Source organism: Vipera ursinii (assembly GCF_947247035.1).
Source record: "Vipera ursinii genome assembly, chromosome: 11".
NCBI classification, from domain to species: Eukaryota; Metazoa; Chordata; class Lepidosauria; order Squamata; family Viperidae; genus Vipera; species Vipera ursinii.
Window position 1 is genome coordinate 13,715,957 of NC_139524.1, and position 26,257 is coordinate 13,742,213.

Here is a 26,257-nt window from a genome sequence, read left to right on the forward strand (position 1 = left end):
TCTTTTTATTCACCTGGGTAGGTCCCTTTGACAGGTGCCGTCAGGAAAAGAGGGTTTTTTGAGGTCTCCAGCTACCTGACTTTTTCACAGCTATTCTGTTGGATACCGAAGCTGCCCCTTCCCTTTGCAAAGTTCTTAACCGTCCACTGACCTAGGACGCTTCACCAACCACTGAGAAACAGTGCTATAATTGAGCAAAGACATGGTAGCTGAAACAGGAAACCTTGAAGTGGGAAGCTAATTTAGTCATGCAAATCCTCCCATTCATTCTCACAGCAGAATAACCATTGTGGTATTCAACTGGAACAGGTTAGAGCAGGGGTGTCAAACTCAATCTCACTGAGGGCCACATCAGCATTGTGGTTGCCCTCGGGGGACCGGGTGGGTATGGCCTGGGTGGGCGTGGCTAGAGTGCGTATGGCCTACTGGGTGGGCGTGGCCAGCTCTACATCGTTGGCATCAAGGGTGCCTATGGGGGCCTGGGCAGGAGTGGGACGGATCTGAGGGTCTCTGGCAGGAGGAGGGTCTCTGGGCCAGGGCCAAGGCAGCGGGGACCATTCCCTCACTGTTTCCAGGATGGCTTCGCGGGCCGCATGAAACCACTTCGCGGGCCGGATCTGGCCCCCGGGCCTTGTGTTTGACATGTCTGGGTTAGAGTGTTTTCTGTTTAGTGATCCGTGCCTCCTGTTTAGAAACAAAGCAAGGGGTTCTTGATATGTTAGTTAGCAACAGTTCGGTCAACAGATTATTTTTTTTAAAAAAAAACACGTAAAGTTCATGAACGAGGTGAGATGAGTTAAATGAGGGTCATTTTAGGTTACAGCGGCAGTTGACTGAAGCTTACAGAAGCTAATTCTGTCAACTTGGCATTGCTAAAAATACAGCTGCTGGCTGTGCTTAACCAGGCAATCCTTTGCTACTTGTTAAGAGCAGAAATAAGGAAAAAACTGTACCTGTGTTTTAAGGTGCAGAGGACTCTGGAGGTTGATTCCTACAGAGAAGTTATTTTATTAATTTCTGTGGAGAATCTCTGAATGCTTTCTCTTTTTTTAAAAAAAGTGTTTACATGATTTGTAGCTGGCAGAAGATGGTTTCAACGATTACTTCAATCCAAGGTGAAATATTTTCCTCACTGGACCTGGACCACCCCAATATCCCCTGTAAGAAAGGAGGGGGGGAAAAGGGACTTACACCTTCACAGAATTAGACTTGTTAAATATTTCCCAACATTAAATGTAGCACTATGTCAAGAGTAAACATTGCTGCTCATTATAATGGAAACAAAGGAAGCAGGCTCAGCATAGACGTTACCCGTTAAAAAGTGATTTTTCTACACTAAAAGTAATGCAAGCTAGTTTGGTGGAACAGGCTAAGACAGGGGTGTCAAACAGCCAGCCCGCGGGCCGGATGCGTCACGACGAAACTGCGCCCACCCCATTGCCGGCAATGGGGGAAAAGCTCCAATACGTTGTGCGACGTCACATGATGTCGTGAGTTTGACATGTCTGGGCTAAGACAATAATTTCTGGAGATTCAGTTGATATTTATGTATAAAAAACTAGGGTACACCTTTGTTCATTCCTGCAGGAAGTGGCCAAAGTTAAAATTGGCACACAGGAAGAGATATGACATTAATAATTCAAGTTTGCGATAGATAGATAGATAGATAGATAGATAGATAGATAGATAGATAGATAGATAGATAGATAGATAGGTAGGTAGGTAGGTAGGTAGATAGATAGATAGATAGATAGATAGATAGATAGATAGGGACAGATGATAGAGAGATGGATAGATAGAGACAGATAGATAGATAGATCGAAAGATAGATAGATAGATAGATGATAGAGACAGATGATAGAGTTTACAGTTCAATCTATCTCATAACATTCATATCTTCTTTACCATTATTCAGAATTTTTTAAAATAAATGGCACTGCTCAAATTAAGCCTACCTTTCTATACAGTTAATAAATACAGAATTAACTGTCTTCCTGGGAGTCAGTTCCCCTTAACTCCTACATAGTGTGGACTGTGGTACGGTAGAATACTTACTTCAGAAGTCCATACCAATACAGATAGGGCATCATATTAGCCTTCAGATGAAAACTTATCAGTCTCTCTTTGCTTTGATCAAACGGAAAGGTTTCTAAAGGCTGAGCATTGTAATCAAACTCAGCCAGGATTGCTCGGTTGTAGTTGGTTATGAGAGGACAGGAAGTATATCCATCATACTACAAAACATTAAAAATATATATGCCTTTTAGGACAGGAAAAACACGGTATCTTGCATATTATACTTTAAGAACTTCATGCTCCATAATTTGTCTTAATTCCCTTTTAAACTAATTCAAACTGGTAGCCCTTGTTAAATTTAACGGATTGCGGAGTTGAATGTACTGTAAGAAGAAATTCTTTTTCTCTTTAATCTCATAATTCACTATCATAGGGGGAATCCAGCTTCCAAAATTAGAAGCCATTATTTCACTATCAGCTTTACTATACTGTTTGGAGATGTATATAAAACCTCAGTCCAAGGAGCCTTCTAAATGAGTTTTAAAAATTATCACATTGCATTGCACATACGAATATTTCCCCCAAATAATAAAAAGCCCATTGTTTCAATAAGAAGCAAATACATTGTTCCTTTTCAGGAATAGTTACCTTCTTAGTGGGAGTTTTGCCCTTCATGATACATGAAATTGTTTTATCAAGTACACCACACTGGCCAGCTGTGGAAGAGATAAAATGTTTTATTTTGTCCCGTATTTCTGCTGAAAGGAGAGTAGAGTTATAACTTTTTAAAGGTAGTTTAACTCTTAAACCTGGTGGCAGGTAGGAGATTTTTAGGATCATGCCGGGAATGGTCCCAGTAGCAGCTAAATTGTGGATAAGCATAATAACGTAGCCATTTATATAAATTGGTGACTTTAGTGACCTGTCCTAGGCTTTGAGGCCCTCTCTTTTCTGCCCTATTCCATAGAAAACTGTCTTATGTTGAATCCTATTGGGGACCTCTCTGCTGATCGAATTGGTCAAATACTTTCAGACACAGCAAGATTCAGTTCAACATTTAAAACTGGCTTTTGGCCTCGCATCAAGGAGACCAAAATGCAACTACCTAAAGTACCTAAAAATTAATCTCACCTATAGCTGCAGCAGTCTTGGAGGTAGGGAGGTTGGTGCAGTCTCCAATCCCAAAAACATTGGGGTATTTCACATGTTGCAGTGTCTCCTTGTTTACATCCACCCAGCCAGCGACGTCCGAAACTGGGCTGTTTAGCAGTACGTCAGGGGGACCCATGGGTGGGGTGACATGAAGCATTTCATACTGGAGCAGAGCAAAAACAACGAGATTCCAATAGAAGAGAATAAACTGAGGGGGTCTTTGGTGCTCTCCAAGCATGGTGGCTTTCTCGCAGACGTTTCATGACCCAACTAGGCAACGTCAACAGTGCCTGAAGTTCTTACCTAATTTGGCAATGAAATGTCTGTCTGCAAGAAAGTCACCAAGCTCAGAGACAACCCCCCCCCCCAAAGACTCCTCACAAATGAGACTGATTTGCAGTCTCAGGTTGGACGTCGCCAAATTCCCCAACTGAGATGAGGGTTCTGTAACAGCATACGGATAATCGGATAATCGTTGCTTAACAGCCATTTGTTCAGCAATTGTTTTAAGTTAAGGCAGTGCTGAACAAATGGTACCTTGTCATTAGGTCCTTGAAGTCAGGTCTTTAGATAGTCAGTTAGGGCACTTGGCACCCTAACCGCAGAAACAATAGAAATAGCCCTTAGACTTATGTACCGCTTCACAGTGCTTTACAGCCCTCTCTAAGCGGTTTACAGAGTCAGCCTCTTGCCCCCAACAATCTGGGACCTCATTTTATTAACCTCAGAAGGATGGAAGGCTGAGTCAACCTTGAGCTGGTCAGGATCGAACTTCTGGCAGTGAACAGTGAATTAGCCTGCAATACTGCATTCTAACCACTGCGTCACCACAGCTCTTAGAGAAGGCCATAAGCAGCCAGCAGCTGCCTTATACAGGGCCGGACTTGGTCAGCAATGGAAAAAGGAAAGGAAAAAAATGGTGAAGGTCAGTTGGGGACAGCAAAGTAGCAACTTGGAGAAGAGGGGAAGACAGAGGGATGCGGGGATGTTAAAAGAGGCGAGTGGGGCAGGAAAGGAGAAGAGTGATGCCCTTGAACTAACGGCTGCAAATGGGACTGGTGAAACTGCTATTGCTAAGTGGTCAAGTCGTGTGATGTTTCATCTAATGCAGAGGTCCCCAACCTTTTGGGCACCAGCGACCGGTTCTGTGGAGAGGTTTTGCTGCGGACCGGAGGGAGTGTGGTTTCATGTTCTGTCTGCATCCCACAGACGAGGCTTTGCTTGTGTAGCTTGGTTTCTGGCATGCCACAGCCCAGGGCCGGTCCACGGACCTGGGGTTGGGGCCCCCTGATCTAACGGTTGCATTGAATTAAAACTATCCACCAAGAACTACCTGTAATCTTGCTGCCTCTAACTTCCATATCATAAGGATGGATAGTGCTGCATAAAGGTAAAAGGTAAAGGTTCCCCCGCACATGTGTGCTAGTCGTTTCCAACTCTAGGGGCCGGTGCTCATCTCCATTTCAAAGCCGAAGAGCCAGCGCTTGTCCGAGGACGTCTCCGTGGTCATGTGGCCGGCATGACTAGATGCCAAAGGTGCACGGAACGCTGTTACCTTCCCACCATAGTGGTCCCTATTTTTCTACTTGCATTTTTACGTGCTTTCGAACTGCTAGGTTGGCAGAAGCTGGGACGAGTAACAGGCGCTCACTCTGCTATGTGGCACCCAGTGCTTAATGCTGCATGGGTATGTTTAAAAAAAAATGATCCTATTCTCCATCCACAATTTTTCCCCCCTGCCAGTTCTAAAGAGACAAGCAACCACAAACAAGAATTTACTAGTCTAAAGAAATTCACCTACAACCCTCTGAAAAATTCCATTTGCTCACCTGATAAACTTGCGTCTCCCCAGCTTTGTCCAGGTTTTCAAATACGGCTTCCTGCTTATCTGCTCGGACTTCTACCAGGTTCCACCTGTAGTTCACAGCGATATCTCTTTCTTTTATAATCTCTAGTAGAGCATCAGCATACTTCTTCACACCAAATATCACTCCAAGAGAAGTATTGAATATGATCTTGGCTTTGGACCGTTTTCCAGTCTAAGGGAAAATTAGAAGGAAAAGTGATGCGTTCTTGAAAATCCCTGAATTCACCATTCTTGTTCTTATTGGTACTTTTATATTTGAGCAGTCAAATCACCATAGACTCGAGAGGGCTGGAAGGGACCTTGGAGGTCTCCTAGACTAGCCCCCTGCCCAAGGGAAGAGTCCTTATCTCTTATCATCCATAAGTGGGTTTACAAAGCCCTACATGGCATGGGTCCGGAGTACCTTAGGGAGCACCTGCGGCCGGCGTCAACTTCCCTCCGTCCAGTGCGCTCCCACAGAGAGGGCCTCCTCAGGGTGCCACCGGTCAGAGAATGCCGTCTGGTGACCCCCAGGGGGAGGGCGTTCTCTGTGGGCGCGCCAGACCTGTGGAACCGCCTGCCGGTTGAGCTCCGGATGGCCCCCGACCTTCGCTCCTTCCGGCGCGATCTAAAAATGTACTTATTTGAGCAATCTGACCTGGTCTGATGGGTTAGGGTTGGGGTTTTAATATGTTTTTAATTATTGTTTTAAATGTTAAATTTGGGCATTATATTTAATCGTTTTTTAACTTTTATATTCTGTTTTTATATTTATTGCCCTGTACACCGCCCTGAGTCCTTCAGGAGAAGGGCGGTATAAAAATATAATAAATAAATAAATAAAATAAATATAGTCTGCCCAAAATGATTTAAGCCAGGAGTAGGCAACCTTGGCTCTTTTATGATTCGTGGACTTCAACTCCCACAATTCCTGAGCCAGCCATGCTGAGGGGAAAGGGAGACGTTTCCAAGCTGAGCCATGCTGGCTCAGGAATTCTGGGAGTTGAAGTCCACGAGTCATAAAAGAGCCAAGGTTGCCTACCCCTGATTTAAGCTAACGGGTTTTGAAGAAACCACAGTAAATGATTCACCCAACCTTTATCGGGTGAATGCCACCTAATAAAACACAGTTTACACTTGCAGTAAAGGGATTCATGATACATACAAAATGAAACTGAATCCGAATGTCTCAATTTGACGTCTGCATCAATACATTGGATGTGCTTAATTAATACTATAGTTTTTGTCCTATGTGCAAATTTATGCTGATTTAACTAGTTGGTCCTAATTGCTAATAAAAAATTGCTTGTATTTTTTTCAGTTGGAGGAGCATTCTAAAACTACCCATACCTTACACTTATAATCTAACAGTTTAAACTAGAATAAGTGCATTTTCAATAACCTTGGTCCTTGGGATTACGTTTTTGTTACCTGTTTAGGCAACAACATTAGTTGGCTGGTACATACCTTTCTCAAATACGCCTCTGTCAGATACATGATCTTTTGTGGAGCCCCTGCACATTTCACCGGAGTATTTGGAAAGGTAAAAATGGCATTTCCTTCCTGGAAATCCTGCAGAGCTTTCCATGTTTTCTCCACTGTGTGAATGGAATAATTGGAACCAATTTTAGGAAATTTAAACCCCTCAGGCAAGCCTTTGATCTGTAATGAGATAAAATCAGCAGTATAGTATTTCACTGGATTAAACATGCTGGCTGTCACATGCTACGCTCAGGACCATTTAGTTCCAAGCCTCACCAAACATGCTAAGCCATAGTTCCTTTAGCAGTGCTATATTGAATAAGCCACCTCTGGATTCAGTTCACACAACATACACATCATCTACCAACCACAATAGCAGAGACTTCACACAACATACTACATCCAGAGTAAGCTCAACTGAAAGTTTAGCATATTGTGGTGGTGTCATGCATCTGCTCAGACTTCCCTAGAGCCAAGATCATATCCCAGAGATACTCCGTTCACATTGAACTTGATTTGTGAATATTATCCTGATGTGTAAAATATTTGCAAAATACTCGGATTAAATCATCACATCTCCACTGGATAATAAAGGGTAAAACTGGCACTGACTTACATCTACTGTAAACCGTTGGTTGAATTAACAGGAGAGATGTATGGCAAAGAGACTAAGACGTTCCCTTAGCTATCATCTATTGCAGCTTGAAGCATGATTTAGATAAATACATGAATTTAAAAAGTTTGGCTGTGGGTTTCATCTTCTTTATTTTAACAGATGAACCCAGAAGAAAGATAAATAAACTCATTTCCAGTGCCGAATGATAACCTAGCATCCTTAAGGAAAAAAAATACTACACTCACACAGCCTCCCAAAATCCCCAATTAGTGATTTTCTTTGTGTTCACTTTGTGCGTCCACCATTAAAACGAAGCTCATTTCCCATTAACATGGTTAGGTGTCCTTGGATGCCTTCAATTTCCTGATAAAGCACTAGAGGTCTCTCATGGGTTCCTTCCACTGGATTTATCTATTGTACAGGCTGCGCAACCTCAGTTGCACAATTTCCATCTAGTGCTTCCTTGTGGGAAAGACGCAATGCTATTTCTCACATCCTGCTCAGAATGTGGGGGCTTTCATGCGAGGAGCAGGCAAGCCATGGAGCCTTGCTTCCTATCAGTAGAGAAAATTGCCAAGAAAATGCTAACAGAGCAATTTAACCCATCGGATCTTAAATAAAATACCTTTTCAAAATTCAGCTGCAGTCCGAGAGCGACAATCAAATACTTGTAAGATACCTGCAAAAGAAAGAAGAGAACTAGTATCTTAAACGGAACCAAGGATTTGTTCAACAGACTGTTTTTCTCAAAACCTGGAAATGCAGTCTCTCCTATACGCATGGAATAAAGCTGGTCCTCAACTTACAACAGCTCATTTAGTGACCATTCAAAGTTACAATGGCACTGGAAAAAGTGACTTATGACCGTGTCCTAGGCTCATTTGCTTTCAACCTCCTGATAAGCAAACTTAGTGCGGAAGCCAGATTCCCTTAACAACTGTGTCCCTGACTTAACTGCAGTGATTCACTTAACGGCTGTGTCAAGAAAGGTCATAAAATGGGACAAAACTCACTTAACAAATGTGTCACCTGTCTTACAGGCAAGATAACACAAAAATAAGTAAATAACATCAGGCAGGTTTTTTAGAAGTTCAAGTAAACATAAGAGATTGCAGAAATAATTCAACTTAGGTGTTAAATATTACTCATATAGATGAGTAGCCTAGTTGAATCAAAGGGTCATGTATTCAAGCTCTGTCGATGGTTTATGCAGATAAAGATTTACTGAGCAGACAAATCTCCCAAGTTTAAATGGGCTACCTACCTTTTGGTTGTTCCCCAAATAGACACAGTTGTTGTCAGGATCCAACTTTTCCACCTTGGATTGGATCCACTTTACCCCCGAAGGAATAACACTTGCTGTTGAACGTCCTGAAGTGGCCAACTGCTTTGCCCCAGCTCCAACTAAAGTCCAGAGGGGCTGATAATAGTGTTTCTGAAAGAAATAATTGGGGGATAAAGGCTGCCAGCAAAGCATAAGAAGAATAGAAATGGAACGTATGAAATCAGACAGCTGACACTTCTAGAGAGTATCTGGTCAACCAGGTTCAAGAACTTCCCTTGATTATGCTAAGTGAGAATTTTGAGAGACAGAAATTCAATGTATCTGGACACTTCTATGTTGGGAAAAGGCTGCTGTTTTATGCAATCATGGATCCGGAACGGAGAAGCTCCAAGGATGCTATAAAAGTACTTTGATATCTCCATATCATATCCACTCACACCCATGTTATTACATTAGGTGTGTCCAACAGTATACTACACCTAGTGGGTCATTACCCTTGTTCATGAAAATAACAGCTCTCACAAACTGCTTTTTAGATGTCCCTTCCTTTAAAAAGTGTGTTTTATTATTGGTCAACAAATAAAGTTCTAAGTCCATTTCAGTTGTACAGATCTGGGAAGACGTTTTCCCAGATATAGTTACATGTACAGATATGGGAGAATGTTTTCATTAATTTAATTTAGTTAAGTAATTTATCTCCTCTTGGCTGATTTCATTTAAACAAGAGTTATATTTCACCTTTTAGGCTTAACACAGTAGAAAATACCTATTTTCCAGAGCTCAAAACCATTTTTAAAAATATAACCAATGCAGCCATATAATTAAACTAGCTAAAGTCCCGCAAATCCTCAAATCATATTTCCTGCCTTGACTAGAAATTTCAAGAGTTATAATTTCAGCACATCTGGAAGGCACAGATTGAAGACCTAGAGAAAGAACCAGTAGTTTAAAATGTTATGCTAAGCTATAAGCAAAAAGTCCAGATATAAAGATATAAAGAGAATATCAGAGAAGGAACCCTTCCTTGGTGACATATGTGGGACACGACTGTTCCACTTTGGAACACTATACTTTATGTATTGCATTGATGATGTTGCCTAGTTTGGCTAATGAAACATCTGCAAGAAAAGAAGCAAGCTCAGACAGCACCAAGGGCTCCACAGCTCTCTTCCTCCTCCTCCTCCTCCTCCACCTTCTAGCACTGGTGATGTTGCCTAGTTTGGTTAATGAAACATCCGCAAGAAAACAAGCCCAGAGAGCACCAAAGACCCCTTGTTTCAACCCTGAGCTACAAATATTCTCCTTTATATATTTTGCATAAGGCCTCCAAATTCCAGCATTTCAGAATTCAGCATTTACCTCTTGGGGTTCCACCACGGCCACATTGTCCGCTCCCACTTTCCGTTTCATCCTGGCACTCATCGTGATCCCCCCGGAGCCTCCACCAAGCACCAGCACCTCGTAGTAATCTTTTGAAGCAGACGCAGCTGTCGTGTGCAACTGGGACGAACATGTTTTGGGGATCCCCAACCTAACTAAAGGTACCAGAGAACGGGCACATGCGCAGGAAGACATCAACCCAACCGTAGCCATCTTTGGTGAGCATCAACTTGTGAAATTCTAGAGAAAGAGGTGGAACATCAAAAAAAAGGTGATTTATTTTTTTCCCCAAATGTCATTTTCAGTTGCGGCCCTATCTAGACCGGGATGCCCTTTGTACGGTCACTCATGCGCTCGTGGCCTCTCGTTTGGACTACTGCAACACTCTCTACATGGGGCTGCCCTTGAGGACCACTCGGAGGGTCCAACTGGTACAGAATGCAGCCGCGAGAGTCGTGTTGGGAGTCTCCCGATACTCCCATGTTACACCTCTACTCCGTGAGCTGCATTGGCTCCCAGTTGTCTTCCGAGTGAGATTCAAGGTACTGGTAATGGTGTTCAAGGCCCTACATGGCATGGGTCCGGAGTACCTTAGGGAGCACCTGCTGCCGGCATCAACTTCCCTCCGCCCTGTGCGCTCCCACAGAGAGGGCCTCCTCAGGGTGCCACCGGTCAGAGAATGTCGGTTGGTGGCCCCCAGGGGGAGGTCCTTCTCTGTGGGCACCCCGGAGCTATGGAATCTGTTGCCAGTTGAGCTCCGGATGGCACCCGGCCTCCGCTCCTTCCGACGCGATCTGAAAACGCATTTATTTGAACAAGCCGGCTTGGCCTGATGGGGGGTGGGTTGGGTTTTTTATTGTTCTTAATATTTGTATTTATTGTTTTTTTACCTTGGGCATTATGTTTAATTCCTTTTAACTTTTGTATTTTTTGTATTTTATACATTTGCCCTGTTCACCACCCTGAGTCCTTCGGGAGAAGGGCGGTATATAAATAAAATTATTATTATTATTATTATTATTATTATTATTATTATTATTATTATTATTATTATTATTATTATTATTATTTATTATTATTATTATTATTATTATTATTATTATTATTATTATTATCTTATTCTACTAAAGCGCTTTATAAGTATCTGAATAGAGAACTGAAAGAAGGTCCTTGAAGATACGGTCTAATGTTCAAAATGTGATAATAATACTTTGGCTTCAAAGTGTGACTCGGTCATTGCTGCTGTTGTTTTTAATCGATCTTCCTCTGACAGTTATAGCAGTTTAAATCCAGATGGAAAAGGCAGTTTTTATGTGAGAGGCAGCACTCAGAATTTTTACTATGCTATTCTGATACTCGATATGCTATTAAAAAATGATAAAAGCCTTCTTTTGACACCTATTCTAAGAAATTATTTTTGTTCCATCTGCATTTCATAGCTTAGAAACAACATTAATCTGGTCTGGGAAGGCAGTTTTTATGTTTTGAGCAACTATAAAAGAATGTGGTGTATGTTTGCTGCTGTTGGCAAAATACAAATGTTCTTACTTTTTTTTTTAGATGGGTAATTGTCTTGCAAGATAAGATTTATGAACCACATGCAGATTCTGCACTATGTCAAATTCAGCAGTGTTTTGTCCTATGAAAGATGCTTTAATTTTTTTTAACTCTACTCTCAACTGTTGTCCATACTCAATTTTAACCTTTTCACTTTTTTTTACTCCTTGAAACTTATGCTAATTTTAACTTATGCAAATGGATTTATTTTTTTTAAATATTGAGACACTAAGGACATCAACCGATAACTGAACTTTCTATTGGAAGTTCAAGCTTTCCCAGTTGAAATGTTTGCAGGACAGCATTATATAAATTGACTGCTATTTAAAATGGACTCATCCGTCCCCAAAACGTGACTGTGAGGTGTGTGGAATGATTTCACCTCTGGCTATAAAAATATTCATATGGCTTGTACTGGTGCTTAAACAGCTGGCAAGGTTTTTAAAAGGATGCTGGCTCGACAGCTCACTGACCCTTGAGGGAATCCATATGAGGTCAGCTTGGGAGGAAAGCTAAGGTAAAGGTTCCCCCGCACATGCGTGCTAGACGTTTCCAATTCTAGGGGCCGGTGCTCATCTCCGTTTCAAAGCTGAAGAGCCAGCGCTTGTCCGAGGACGTCTCCGTGGTCATGTGGCCGGCATGACTAGACGCCAAAGGCACACGGAACGCTGTTGCCTTCCCACCGGAGTGGTCCCTATTTTTCTACTTGCATTTTTACGTGCTTTCGAACTGCTAGGTTGACAGAAGCTGGGACGAGTAACAGGCGGGATTCGACCCGCCAAACTGCCGACCATCTGATCGACAAGCTCAGCGTCCCAACCCACTGATTGCTAATTCTGACAAACACTGAAGCATCTTTTTTTTGCAGATCTGTCCCATGTCACATTTTTTTAAGAAACACAGTTGGCTAGGTTACCCTTCAACAGGCTGAAGCATAGGCAGAGCAAATTATTAGAGGGCAATTCCAATGTTGTAAAGCTTTTTCCATCCCCCCAAGTGCAGAAGGAGGGAATGGTATGCAACCAAGTCTATTATGACCCTCAAGCCTTTGAGAAAGGGGGGTTGAGAAATATTTTTCCTCCCACGCATTCAGCTTAATTTCTTTTAACCCCTCCACAACTGGTCAAAGGAGTGGGAAGGGAAGCTAATTTAGGAAGAAAACCTAATTTAGGAGAGGTGGAAAGCAACTCCTGCAAATTGGCAAAGAAGGCTGGGGTTTTGTACTGGCGGGGATACATTTTAAACTAATTTATGAACTGGACTGCAGAGTTCTAGCTTTAAGGAAGATTGATCATTTTTCCTTCCTAGGTCAGAGGCAACTTCTGAAAATCTTGGCCTTCTGAGGACAAGATTATAATCCAGGCAATCAGCTTCGAAACAGCACATCTAGTTTTCTTTTGCTTTTGGCTTTAACACACCTAGGAAGCCTCAGCTGGTAAGAGGGCCTGGATAATCTTGTCTTTGCTTGGAAGCTAAGCAGAATTGGATCTGATTAGTAAGGCTTGACTGGGAGAATTAGAAAGTAGAAATTAGAAAGTGTAATCTTATAGGCCGGAGATTAAACCCATACACATTCCAGGAGAAAAATCACTGCCCTGTTGCTGACAAGAATAATGTATGGACAAGGAGTAGGAGGAGATTAATCCAGAGAGTTATTAGAATTAGCAGATGTAAGACAATTTATAGGGAAGTCAAAAGTTCAAGTCTGTGCTTGCCTGTGGAAAGTCCTGGTGTCAGGTTTTTTTTTCCTTCTACCCAAATGCAAGATGATTGGTTTGAAGTGAAATAGGACCCCCATAGAGGAAAGGTGGGACATGAATATAACTTAATGTAAGTTTATTTGTTAGATTTTTATCCCACCTTTATTACTTTATAAGTAACTCAAGGCAGCGAACATACACAATGTTCCTTCCTCCTCCTTTCCCCCCCACAACAGCCTACAAAGCAAGTTAGGCTGATGTATATTCTCTTTCTCCATGTGTGTGTACCCACACACACACACACACATATTTCATAATGCACAATTATGGACATTAAAGCCATGCAAAGTGGACAGTCTTCCAGTTTTCACACCTTGCACTTGGTGAGGCACATTGTGACCTACTGATTGGCAGGGTAGAATTAATAGGTTTTCTCGCTGTATCTTTCAACCCAGAAACCAAACATTTGCTCCTTTATTTATAGTGGCAAAGGTCTGCCTTTTGCAGAGTAAATGAACAGCGTCCAATGCTATCCTCCTTATGACCCCGTATACTGCTTGAAGACCAAGGGTGGGTTTTATGCAACCTTGTCCTAGTCTTGAAGACAAAGAAGGACAACCAGTTCGCCAACTGAACGGTGGCCACCAATCTCTGTATGCCTGCCCTGTTCACTCCAGATCGCCACTACTGCCTTGTAAATAGCTTTTCGGTTATCAAGATTGCGATGGGAACCATCACCTTCCCACTTGACGAAGGACTATGGTTAATGATTAAACAGCCATATCCTTCCAATGGAAAAATAGCACCTAGCAAAGATCTAACTTCTCACAGTCCACGCAACATAATGGGTCAAGAGATTGAGAAACAAGAAGCTTCCTTCAGCTCTGACTGGGATGGTGGGGAACGGAAGGATTTATACTCCTTGCAGACAGCTGGTCATTTGCCTTCTTTTGGAGAGTCCTTGGGGCCGCTTGGAGATTTGTCTGTGTCCTCAAGGTCACCTGAGCCGTGCAAATGGGTGAGAGCCTTCTTGGAATTGCTTTCAGCACACCCATTTGCACCACTCAGGTGACCCTGAAGACACAGACAAATCTCCAAGTGGCCTCAACGACTCTCTAAAAGAAGGCAAATGACCAGCTGTCTGCAAGGAGTATAAATCCTTCCCTTCCCCACCATCCCAGTCAGAGCTGAAGAAGCTCCTTGGATGAGAAGCGAAAGGTCTTCAAAACAAAAACAAGAAAGTCCAGCTGTCTCTTGAAAAGGCACCTTTGGGAGAGGTAGGGTTATCATCTTAATGGGGAGGGGAGCTTTTCCAGAAGAGAGCCCACCCCTTAAAGCTGTTTGGCTTCAGGGCCCCACTGATAGCATTCTCTAGGCCAGGGGAGGCAACCTTGGCTCTTTGATGACTCGTGGACTTCAACTCCCAGAATTCCTGAGCCAGCCATACTGAGGGGAAAGGGAAGGATTTCCAAGCTGAGCCAGGCTGGCTCAGGAATTCTGGGAGTTGAAGTCCACAAGCCATGAAGGGGCCATAGTTCCCCCATGCTGGCTCAGGAATTCTGGGAGTTGAAGTCCACAAGCCATGAAGGGGCCATAGTTCCCCCATGCTGGCTCAGGAATTCTGGGAGTTGAAGTCCACAAGCCATGAAGGGGCCATAGTTCCCCCATGCTGGCTCAGGAATTCTGGGAGTTGAAGTCCACGAGTCATAAAAGAGCCAAGGTTGCCTACCCCTGCTCTAGGCGTAAAAGATCCACAGCAGATCATCTCTTGAATCTCCTAGGTTCTGGCAGCTTCCTGAAACGTCCACCATGCAACTTTGCCTACAATTACCTTTTAATTTAACGTAACCTACGCACATTACCTGCTTTTGCTGATCACACATTTTTCGGGATTGATTGATTTGCCCACTTGGGGGCCCTGCCTACCAGGGTGAAGATTTTACTCTCCTGAAACTGGAATAAAAGTTAAAGAGAGGCTCCCGAGGTTTGTGATGCAACCAGCCATAAATGCCACTGTAGAACAGGCAGTTAACTTCGTCAAGCGAGTTATGAAATCTAGAAAATTCCCGTAGAGAGGTTTCCTCTCCCGGCGTAGCTCTGACTTGTTTAAAGTTAGAAAAATGATGGCTGTGAGATGCCAAACTTCAGCTAAACATGGCTTGGAAAGCAAACCTGTCTGGGTAGCAAGGGTGTTTGCTCGGGGAATATTAAATGGCCCCAAAGCCTCGTTCATCACAAAGGACTTTATCTGAACCAAAGTTAAGCAGGCAGAGGCTTGCTACAGGCCATATCAAAATGGCAAAAAGCCAAAGCAGAACTAGGCTATTGCCCCCTTTCTCTCAATCTTTCTCTCATGCAAACACCCATTAAATAAATGCCAATTTCTCGCAGGAAGCCTGTAATGCACAACCCTGGACCAGGTGGCCCCCGAATTCAAATATTTGGCTGCTAAATTCCAATCGAGAAGTGCAAATTTTGGAGACCAGATCATTTCTCTTCTCCTTGCCCCAATTCCTTTCCTATTCAGATTGTGCTTTCTGTTCCTCCCTTGAGCCTTCCCTACCCTTCCTGTTAGGTATGAGATTTTAAAACGTCCACTTAAAAAGGAATCCAGCTGATAAATGAGGGTTGCAGCATTCCAAGGTGACATGATCACCCTTTGCCATCTTCCAAGCTGGCTTCGGACAAGCGAAGTCAATGGGGAAGCCAGATTCAATTAACAACTGCAGTGATTTGTTTAACTGTGGCAAAAAAAAAAGTTCCTAAAGTTGGGGATGGCTCAATTAATGAGGGATGGAAATTCCAATCCCAATTGTGATCCTAAAACGAGGCGTACGTTCAGGCTGTTAACTGGACAGAGGCTTCAATAAGCAACCTGTGGCTTGTGTCCCTTGGATCTGTGAAGCTTTTACGTTCAGGAGCAGTCTACCATCAAATATGACTATCGGAGGCAGATCCAAGATAAAGCCCAACTTTTCTCCTCATTCAACTTGTGGACCTTTCAGCTGCAGCCGACAGCGACTCTTTGCTGGATTAAGCAGGCCTTTAAACTGAATCTGACACGTTTCTTACAATCAAATCAATCAATCAATGTTACATTTCACAAAAGAGGGCGAGTTTTAAATTGAGACACAGTAAGCAGAAAGCTGAAGCTGGAAAGTCCGTCTCAGCTACACCCTTATCCCCCAAATAAATGTCCCTTGAATAAAACAGCACCTTTGCTTTTTCCATAATCTTCCTTAGGAAGCAAACCGAGATCCCTTAGCTCAGGGGTCTTCAAACTTGGCCCTTTTATGACTTGTGGACGTCAACTCCCAGAATTCCTCAGCCAGCAAAGCTGGCTGAGGAATTCTGGGAGTTGACGTCCACAAGTCATAAAAGGGCCAAGTTTGAAGACCCCTGCCTTAGCTGCTGCAACCCCTGTAGAATATTAGCCTCCAGAAGCTCAGGGCCAGGAAATGGAGCTGGCGACTGACAGCAAAAAAAAAAAAAAATTCCGCTCAACTAACTCTTAACCGGGTTCAAATTGCGCAGCCTTTTTTTCTGCAGGGAACGCGGAACTCGGCGAAGTTTTGGCAAGGAGGTTAACTGGGGCGGCTGCTCCCTGCCGCTTGGACCACTTTTTGCCCAGGATGACGGGCACCTGAGGATGGGCAGTGAAGAAAATCCGGGGTGCAGGGGAAGGACCTCTGCGCCCCAATCTCCTCCTCCTCCTCCTCCTCCTCCTCCTCCTCTTCCTCCGAAACGAAGGCCACTCGCACTCACCTGCTCGCTTCGCCCAAGCCGCTGCGCCCGCCTGTTGCTCTGCGCCCAAGCCGCTGCCCGGTTGCGCAAGGCCCGCTACGCCGTCCGCCCGCCCTGCCCGGGGAGAGGCCACCGCTGGAGACAAATAAAAGCCGCTCCTTTCAGCCGCTGCCTCGGGTCAGGGAGGAGCCGCCGAGCAGGAAGAGAGCAAGCGGAGGTCAGGCGCGCCGAGCTGGCAAGCCGAGGGTTCCGGAGCGCGTGCAGAGCGCTCTCTCTTTAGCGCCAAGTTCTGGAGCTGCAGCGGCTCGGCTGCAATCGCCCCGCGCATCTGCGGCTGGCTTTTCAACCTTGGGAAGGGGGGGTGAAGCTCTGGTGGGCAGGGGGTGGAAAGGAAATCAGGGGTTTGAACCCCCGGCACCTTTTTTTTTTCCCCTTACCTGTCCGACTCGGGGCTGCGCTGCTCTTCAAAGCCTGCGTGGCCCGTGAGGTCAAGCGGCTTTCCTCCTGAAGTTGCTTTCGTCTTGCCAAGTTTTTGCCCCCCCCCCCCAGGGATATGCTGTAATCCTTGGCGGCTGCCCACAGTCTGGAGCGCTTGGGGTTTTTAGGAGAAGCGTTGGCTGGGGATAGGGGGGATTGTAGTCCACCCCAGAGGCTCGGAAGAAAGGGGCTTTGGGAACATCTGTCCCTGGTAGGTTATTCTTCCCCCCAAGAGCCTTGGTGGAGCAGTGGGCTAATGCCTCCTCAAGTGACACCAGCTGCCTGCAATTAGTGCAGGTTCGAGTCCCACCAGGCTCAAGGTTGACTCAGCCTTCCATCCTTCCGAGGTAGGTAAAAGGAGGACCCAGATTGTTGGGGGCAATAAGCTGACTTTGTAATAATGCCGCTTGGGGTGTGTGTGTGAAAGCCCTAATAAGCAGGCATATACATAGAATGAAGGCTACTGCTAAGCTTGTAAGCTGCCCTGAGTCTTTGGAGAAGGGCGGGATATAAATGGAATTAAAATAAAAATAAATAAATAAACAATTCAGAGCCCTCCAGATGTGCTGGCCATCATCTGCAGCCCTGGTCTGAGGGGTCCTTGGTGTTCTCTGAGCACGGTGGTGGTTTTCTTGCAAGACTTTTCATTACCCAAACTAATATTAACACCAGTGCTCTATTGGCACAGCTCTTGTCTGTTGGAGCAGGGGTCCCCAACCCCTGGTCCGTGGACCGGTACCCGGCCACGGCATGCCAGCAAGCAGTCTGCACAAAGCCCCATGCGCGAGATGCAGGCAGCACACAAACCACACACCCTCCAGTCCGTGGAAAAATCTTTCTCTACGGAACCGGTCCCTGGTGCCCAAAAGGTTGGGGACCTCTATGTTGGAGTATAACTTCTCTTTGACAATGGCAGCCCGGGTTTAGTATTTAAATTATCTGGGAAAGAGCTTGGCTTTGTGAAAAGTGGCAAATCAAATTAAATAGATAAGGGGGCTAGTTCCACTTAAATAGATGGAAGGAACTGGGGGGGGGAGTGGGTTTCCTTCTGAAAAGGTAGGGGTCCAAACCGTTAATAAAACAGTCAAAAAAGCAATTAAGGCTCTGCCTTCTTTGAAGGGTGACACGCAAAAAATAAAATAAAGCAGTGTTTGGATCAATTCCTCGTGGCTGCCTTCATGACTTCTTTTGACTACACCCTGCAAGGCAGAGATCTAAGATCTTGGATTTATTGAGAAATTCTGGCTGATTGCCGAGACAAAAAAAATGATATTGGTCTAAATCAGGGGTAGGCAGAATTCTGGGAGTTGAAGTCCATGAGTCACAAAAGAGCCGAGGTTGCCTACCCCTGGTCTAAATAAATAAACCTTTGGTCTAATTCTGATGATGATTCTCACTGCTTACTTATCTCAGTGGGGTTTTCCTCAAGTTGCTTAGATGCATAGCCTTTCCTCCAGGACGGTTCTCCACCTTGACAGCTCTAAGAGGTATGGACTTCAACCCCCAGAATTCCCTAGGCTGCCATGCTCCAGGAGCTCAAGAAGTTATACATAAGGGTCTCCTTGCCTGTTTTCCACACAATCACCATCCCTTCTCACCTTGTGCTGAAAAAGGGGGGTTGACCTAAATTCACCCTAGGACCTTTCATGGTGGAAGGTGGACTTCAACCTGGGCTTCCTTGGTGCTGATCCAACATCCTCCCAGCTACTGCACGTGGACTCTCTAAAACAGGGGTCCTCAATAAGACTTGTGGACTTCAATTCCCAGAATTCCTCAGCCAGCAAAAGCTGCCTCAGAAACTCTTCCGGTTTACTTAACATTCTTGCTGGCAGGAGGAAGCCAGTTGTAATTTTTCTCCTTACACTATCTGCATCCGGCATCAAGCTAGTTGCTATTTGTAGGTATGACACCAAAAGTAGGTTGTGGTTGATTCTGGAGACACGAAGATGAATCTGAGGAAACTCCCAAAACTTATGGAAAGCAACTGTTGGGTGCATGTTACAGATTGATAACATATCACTCTTGAGCAGCAATGTCCTCATAAACAGGAAAGATAGAGATCTTTGTTGTGGCATTTGATAATGAGGAAAAGTAGGGTACAAACACACATAGCCGGAACAGATCTGGCTGTGACCATGAATGCTTTTATACTTAGAGCTGCTTGACACTAAGAGTTCTTCCAAGCGTTCACACAATTATGAGCACCAAAGTCTTTGGCAAGATTTTTAAAAGGGTTTTGCCAGGACCTTCTCAAGTCTATTTCCAACCCAGTGACTGGTCTGAAGGCTCCCAGCTACCTTCTGTGCCCAGACATGGTTTCTTTGCTCCTTTAACTATCAAACAGCCTAGCATTCTAAAGATGCTGATTCAGTTTCCCAACAACTGAATGGTTGTGTAGAGGGAGTCCACCATTAAAATTATGACAAAGCAGGGGTGCAAACATAGCTGAAAACACCAACAGGGAAGTTGAGCTGAGACTTGAGCCCGTGGATCATGCTTTTTAACCCCAGTGAAGGATCTCCATTGTGTAGGGTAACATAAAAGTCACATAAAATGTAAAACTCGGCTTTTGTTGTAATTATCGTTTGCCGATTTTCTTCTATTTTCATCAAACCACATAATCTAATTTTATTTATAATTGATTATAAAAATGATTTTGATGCTAGGTTTATTACAATCTGTCTCTATACCTGTTTCTTATCAATAGCAACTTTAAGATGTATGAAAGCTCAAGTCCATACGTAGTAAAATTGCCGAGGTTGAGAAACACTGACCTACCCCTCTCTTTTCTTTCTCTTCCTTTCTTCTTTTTCTTTTCTTTTTTCTTTCTTTCTACATCTCAGTTCTGTTTGCTGGTTGAGAATAATACAATCACACCAATTTCTCCCCACAGGCAAGCAGACTCTCTTTTTAATCACACATTTTGTTGCCTGAGTACAGTATTACAGATCATGCTTGATGGACCCCCCAAATTACAGTAACCAAGAGACTGGATTTTAAACGGAAAAATATTTGTGGTGATTGACATAAAAGCAACAACTGTTCAGAACACCAGAGGGAGCCTTCAGACTGCCACCAGCATTCAACTGGGCAATCCGTGTTGACACTGTTCTTTTCTTGTTGTGCAACCTGTGTGTTTTGATTTTGAGGCTGCACACCCAGAATTCTAATGCTGCTTGTTACCAAATGTCTTCTTCAAATGTCTTCTTGAATCGAACTGAGGGGGGCGAACTACAAAAACTTTCCTGGCATTTCCCAAGAATGTGTTTTATTTCCTGAAATTAGATGTTGGGCAAGACATGCCTCTACCTTACACCATTTTTGAATGGATATTTCTTCTGTTGTCCCATCATTTCTTAACCCAGCAAGACTCTATAGAAGCAAAGAGGTCCTAGCTAAGATATTCTACCTGCCTGTCTTTGGAGAATCTGTACTCAGAAGACTGCCACAAGGATTCCTGCCTGTGCTCCCCGCAGTTGCAAAGCTTCCTCCCTCAGCAAGGGGATATGGACAGATGGGCGATAACCACCCTGAAGTGTACTGTAGAGTACATTTAATGAGGTAGAGTTAACCATTAAAGAACACATCCGGGTTTGGGGCACGTGCACACCAATGGAGATGTTGTAAGATGTGGCAATTAATGCCACAGAGAAGGAGTTTCCAATCTTGGCCACTTTAAGACCTGTGGACTTCAATTCGCAGGATTCCCCAGCCAGCCATGCAGGCTGGGGAATTCTGGGAGTTGAAGTCCACAGGCCTCAAAATGGCCAAAGTTGGACACCCTACTACAGAGTATCCTATTTCTTCAAAAAAAAAAATAACCTGACCCAGCAATATTACCAAAGCATTAATCAAAAATTGGTTAAGGGTAGCTAATGTAGAACACTTTCCGTTCCTAGCTCCTTGCTAAATGGCAAGATAGAAATATAAAGACTGAACTAATACTTTCCTTGGCAAAATAGAACGGGAGAGCACGAGGAGGTCATCGTATCCCCAGAAAGTCCAAAGGTGGTTATAATTAGCACAACAAGTCAAAACGTGTTGGGCTTTCATGTCCTTTTGGCTGGTTTGGCAGTTAATTGCTTTTCTCTTTCCAGATCCTTCTCCCGTTGCTGTTCTCGGTCTAGTTCTTCCTTCTGTCGTTTCTGCTGGAGTTTGAGGGCTCTTCTCTGAAAGAAGGAAGCATCAGAAAGCCAAAGGGTTATACTGGAGGATACCACAGCTTTGATATTAGAATAGAATAGCGCTGGAAGGGACCTTGGAGGTCTTCTAGTCCAACCCCCTGCTCAAGCAGGAGAACCTATAGCCTCTCAGACAGGTGAATAATGTCCAGTCTTTTCTTAAAAATTTCCAGTGATGGAGCGCCCACGATTTCTGGAGGCAAAGCTGTTCCACTGGTTCATTGTCCTCACTGTCCTCACTATTCTGCTATTGTTTTTTGCAGGTCTCTCAGCTTTTATTTCCTCTTCATATAGTATTAAAGGGGACCCTGAAAAAAAATCTTAGTTTCATTCTATAAAGGCACATCGGTTTCAAGGTGATAGCCAGTCCTTCCAAACAGGTCATCCTAGTCTCTTTCCCTGATCTTTAAAACACATTTTCATTTTCCAATTCATACTCTGTACGGTTGAAAAGATTCAAGCCCTTTTACAAGCATTAAAGAAAAACTGTTGTAGATCTGTATTTTACTTTTTGCATTTATGCACACTTTGTGTTCTCTGAACTGTGCCAGGTTCACTATTATGAGAAGAGCTGATTTCATCAAGAGAAAACATTGTATACAGTGTCCATGAGCTGCAATTCTAAATTCTAAACAATAGGTTTTTAAAATTACAGGGCCTTACAAAATTTCCGTGGCATGGTTCGCTAGGTCAAGTGACAATCCAGTATTTCATTTTCATCTTTTTTGCTAGAATTTGTAAGAGAAACCTATTTCCTCAGATATCATTTATAAGCAAATATCACCCAGTCCAAGTTTATGAATATTTACTGAGAAATAAGTTTCACTATGTATTAGTGGATGTAACAATACATAGGATTACAGCTTTAATCCATGACAGGCCTCATATGCAATTACTGAATTATTTTACCAAGAAATTTTGCTTAAGGCAGAGAACTGGCTTCTCTGGTAATGGGTTAAATTAAACCTGATGTTAAAAGATGAAATTTGAATTTGAAGGAACGGCAACATTTTTAAAACTAAAGATTCATGAAAATACTAATTTAGAATGGAGTTATTTGGAAAATACAGGACTTTTGATTTGATCTGCAAGACTAAAGAGTCAAAATGCGTATCCACAATGTACATTTGTCCACTAGTTAAGTGAAATAAAACTCACTTTCAATTTTGATGTCTTCTCATGCAGCATCAACATCTCTTTCCTAATGTTTACCAATTTATTGTGATAGTATTTCGCTTCTGAAAACTTAAAAAGAAGAAAACGTAGTGGGAAGAGAAACTTATAGTGTATCTAAAACAAGTCTGAGTAACTTTTTTTAAAAAACAACAAGTAACTTGTTTCTTGAAGATATTAAAATACACGTAAAACTATTCTAGGCACACCCAAAGCTGCTTTTCAAGAGGCAACTGGACTTCCTTTGTTTTCAAGAAAGTAAGTCCAGCTGCCTCTTGAAAAAGCACCTTTGGGACAACCATGACCTGGATGACTGAGAATCCAGATATTCTAGGTACAGTTCCTTAAAAGAAGGCTTAATGCAGTTAGAGGTATCTATCTGTAAACTGCTCAGAGTCACTTGGATAGTGAGATGGGTAGTGTATAAATTTGATAAACGTTTGTTAACTAAATCAATCTCCATAAAAAATACTACAATATAAAGTCACTACAGTGAGGCCAGAGTTCACTAAAAATTAAATACAGAATCCTTTCACAAACTCTGGAAGGCTACAGAATATCAGGAGCTATATCTGAAGCCCTTCAGAGCAATATAGTATGTTTTCCACGATTTACTGAACTTAGCTCCATCCATCGACAATCATCGTTAGAAGCAAAGTCTTTTATCTCCTGAACCATATGCACAGTCAGAGTGCTTATACATGCCTAAATCAGTTCAAGATCAAGCGGCTAACGTTTTAGTACATGAAAACATATACTCTCATTGCTGGATGTTTGCAATTAGCACAAGATACCATTGTACTGTTATATAAACAAAACACTTCATGTATTTTTGCAGAAAAGGGAAGTTCAACAGCCACAGTCTTCCAATTAAGTCAAATCTAACAAAAACACACTTACCAGCATGTTGATATCAAGAACTGAATTACATTCTTTAAATTTTGAAATTTCTTGTTGTACAGTTTCTAATAGTACTTCCTGGTTCTGTCTGAAAGAATAGACCAATTTAAAATGCATTTTGAAATCAGTGCTAAGAAAAATAAAGTACTGACATGAAAAATTCCATTTTAGAAATTCTGAATGCTATCTCCCTCAAGATTCAGTAGCTTTTCCAAATGTATTATACCACCCACTTCTATAAACATCTCAGCTTGACATGATAGACAAGGAAGTGTAAACAGAGCTGTATACCCCTGTAATAACTATGGAAATAATTTTGATCTTTCAACACAAAACTCAGTTAAGAGGAAGATTAATTCTAATACCAAGCTATGGGTCTGGGGTTTGTACTGTATATAAAAGACTATTTTTTAAAAGTTACGTACGTGAGTTCTTTTAAGGCTAGTTTTGATCGTTGTAGGTCAGGCAAATAATGTGAAATCAGCCCTTCTGTTAGTTGCTCCACAGCTTTCTTATCTACAACAGGAAAGTCATCTACTAGGGCTTCATCAGGAGAATTATCATTAAGATCTAAAACAAAGGGGTTCATAAAAACTGTTAACAGAAAATTTCTGAACCAAGAACTCTCAGAATTATTGCAGTTTTTAATTTCCAGTTATCCTGGAAATTAAACAGCCTGAGACTATTAAAGCCTCTTAAATATGAGATATCTTTAAATGGAAAATAATTATTAAATAAACAGAAACTTCACTGGCTTAAGAGAACTCTGTAGCAAGAAACCTTACTTCATTTAAAAATGTTCCATAGATGTGAGGCTAGTAGCAAGAACTGAACTATAACACCTTTTTTCTTGAGCATAGTGATACTAAAAAATGAAAGATCCACAACTGCATGCTACTCTGTTTGATTAATTGCTAATAGTATAATTATTTATCCTGTATTATTAGCTCAGAGCTCATTAGCAAAAAGGATCACATATACTACTGCAATTTTAGTTTTAATAGAGGTCATTCTGGATATATAACCACAATTGGGATCATAATTCCCATAGTGGTTGTTAAGTGAATTATGCCTGATTTTATGCTTTTTTGTTGCCATGTTTTTTCAGTGAATCACTGCAGTTGTTAAATGAATCATGCAGTCATTAAGCATGGGAATGCTGAGAGAGTAATTGGGTCATAAGTGTGAAGACCGGCCACAAGTTACTTTTTTCAGCGCTGCTGTAACTCCTAATAGTCACTAAATAAATGGTTATAAATCGAGGACTACCTGTGCTTGGGACTTGCTGTTTATCTTACTAATTCTCAATAACATGGACAAAGAAGCTGAATTATCAGCGTGTTTCATTCTACTTCTTAAGTGATTTATTGCCCAAAGGAATTTCCTACTGTTGTGGGGATAATACTGCAATTAAGAACCAAGCAATTTGGAGAGAGACACAACAAAGTGTGTTTACTAGCATGCAAAAACTACTGAGTTCCTTGCCAAAGGATTGCCAAAGAGCCCTGCCCAAAGCAAACTACAGGTTGTATAGGTTAATTACATTAAGCATTATACACACCCATGTAAATATATACACAACGTTAAAAATATTTATTTATTTATTTTAAAGCACATTGAGCTTTAAATTGTAAGCCGCCCTGAGTCTTCGGAGAAGGGCGGGATATAAAATGGGATTAAAATAAAAATAAATAAATGAAAAATATTTAGGTGTGAATGTTTTTATGTTATATATTTGGGTATGTGTATAAAACTGTACATGATGGGTGGCTATATAAGTGTGTGTGTGTGTGTGTGTGTGTCTGTATGCCTATATACACATATAGGGTTTCAGCAAAACCTTTTGTGTGTGTGTGTGTGTGTATACATATACACATATACATATACATATAAAAGGTTTTGCCGAAACCCTATAGACATGTGTACACGCAAAATCTTACCTTACACACACACAATCTTACACACACATATACGCACATACATACACACATATGTAAGGTTTTGTGTGTGTACATATAGAAATTGGAGATATGTACATACTGTACACACACACACACACACACACACACACACAAACTTGGCTCCTTGGACTTCAAGTCCCATCACCCCCAGCGGGCTTCGGCCTACCTCGCGCTCCAAGTCCACCTACCTAAGGCGGGGTCGTTCAAGGCTCCGGGCGGCCATCCCGCCTCCACCTCCGGCGCCTCCGCCAAGCTCATCGCCCACGCTCGAGGACCGCGGCTGGACTAACCCCGCAGGAAAGCCGCCGCCTGCTAAGTCTCCCGGCCTGGCCGAGGCGTAGCGAGCCCGGCCGAAGCTCCTCCAGGCGGCGGTGTCCGGGAAAGGTCCCTCGAGGCGGCTTCCCCGGACCCCCGAGTCGCCGGGAATACCCGCCAGGCTTTGGGGAGTGCGAAGTACGAGAGGAGCAGGCCTCAACCTCGCAGGACAGTAGGCCTTCCGCCGACACACGGGCGAGAAACGCCCGGGGGAAGCTAGAGATAGGAAATGAAGAGTAGCCACGAGGCCCGATCGTCAAATGATCTTCCGGGTTCATTATGCAAATTGTATCCTCCCCCAATAATTACTAAAATGATTCGGGGGGGAGGAAGTGAACTGCCCTTTGAAAATCAGGGAGACGAAGAAAATTCGGATTAAAGGAAAGAGGGGTCATACTGTGCCATCAGATCGTCTTTCTTATAAAGGGGATTGTTTCTTAGCTATTAAAGCCATTTGCCAAACTTAACAACA

General features: G+C 42.9%; 2 protein-coding genes and 1 long non-coding RNA gene across 3 annotated transcripts; 1 reads left to right on the forward strand and 2 right to left on the reverse strand.

Annotated features, from left to right (window-relative positions):
* Positions 1 to 988: 988 nt before the first annotated feature.
* On the reverse strand, positions 989 to 18,158 carry SQOR (sulfide quinone oxidoreductase). Its single transcript, XM_083371043.1, has 10 exons — positions 16,800 to 18,158; positions 9,757 to 10,017; positions 8,377 to 8,547; positions 7,738 to 7,791; positions 6,482 to 6,676; positions 4,998 to 5,207; positions 3,148 to 3,331; positions 2,665 to 2,732; positions 2,056 to 2,234; positions 989 to 1,158 (listed from the first exon to the last, which is right to left on the reverse strand). The coding sequence occupies exons 2-10, from the start codon at positions 9,988 to 9,990 to the stop codon at positions 1,101 to 1,103; spliced, it is 1,353 nt and encodes a 450-aa protein (XP_083227169.1). The 5' UTR covers positions 9,991 to 10,017; positions 16,800 to 18,158; the 3' UTR covers positions 989 to 1,100.
* A 1,987-nt stretch (positions 18,159 to 20,145) lies between these two features.
* Positions 20,146 to 26,031, reverse strand: BLOC1S6 (biogenesis of lysosomal organelles complex 1 subunit 6). Its single transcript, XM_083371053.1, has 5 exons — positions 25,659 to 26,031; positions 23,935 to 24,079; positions 23,510 to 23,597; positions 22,595 to 22,681; positions 20,146 to 21,424 (listed from the first exon to the last, which is right to left on the reverse strand). The coding sequence occupies exons 1-5, from the start codon at positions 25,726 to 25,728 to the stop codon at positions 21,305 to 21,307; spliced, it is 510 nt and encodes a 169-aa protein (XP_083227179.1). The 5' UTR covers positions 25,729 to 26,031; the 3' UTR covers positions 20,146 to 21,304.
* On the forward strand, positions 20,691 to 21,932 carry LOC310645380. The gene is made up of 2 exons (XR_014493476.1): positions 20,691 to 20,816; positions 21,353 to 21,932. It is a non-coding gene; the product is annotated as an uncharacterized lncRNA (long non-coding RNA).
* Positions 26,032 to 26,257: the final 226 nt, after the last annotated feature.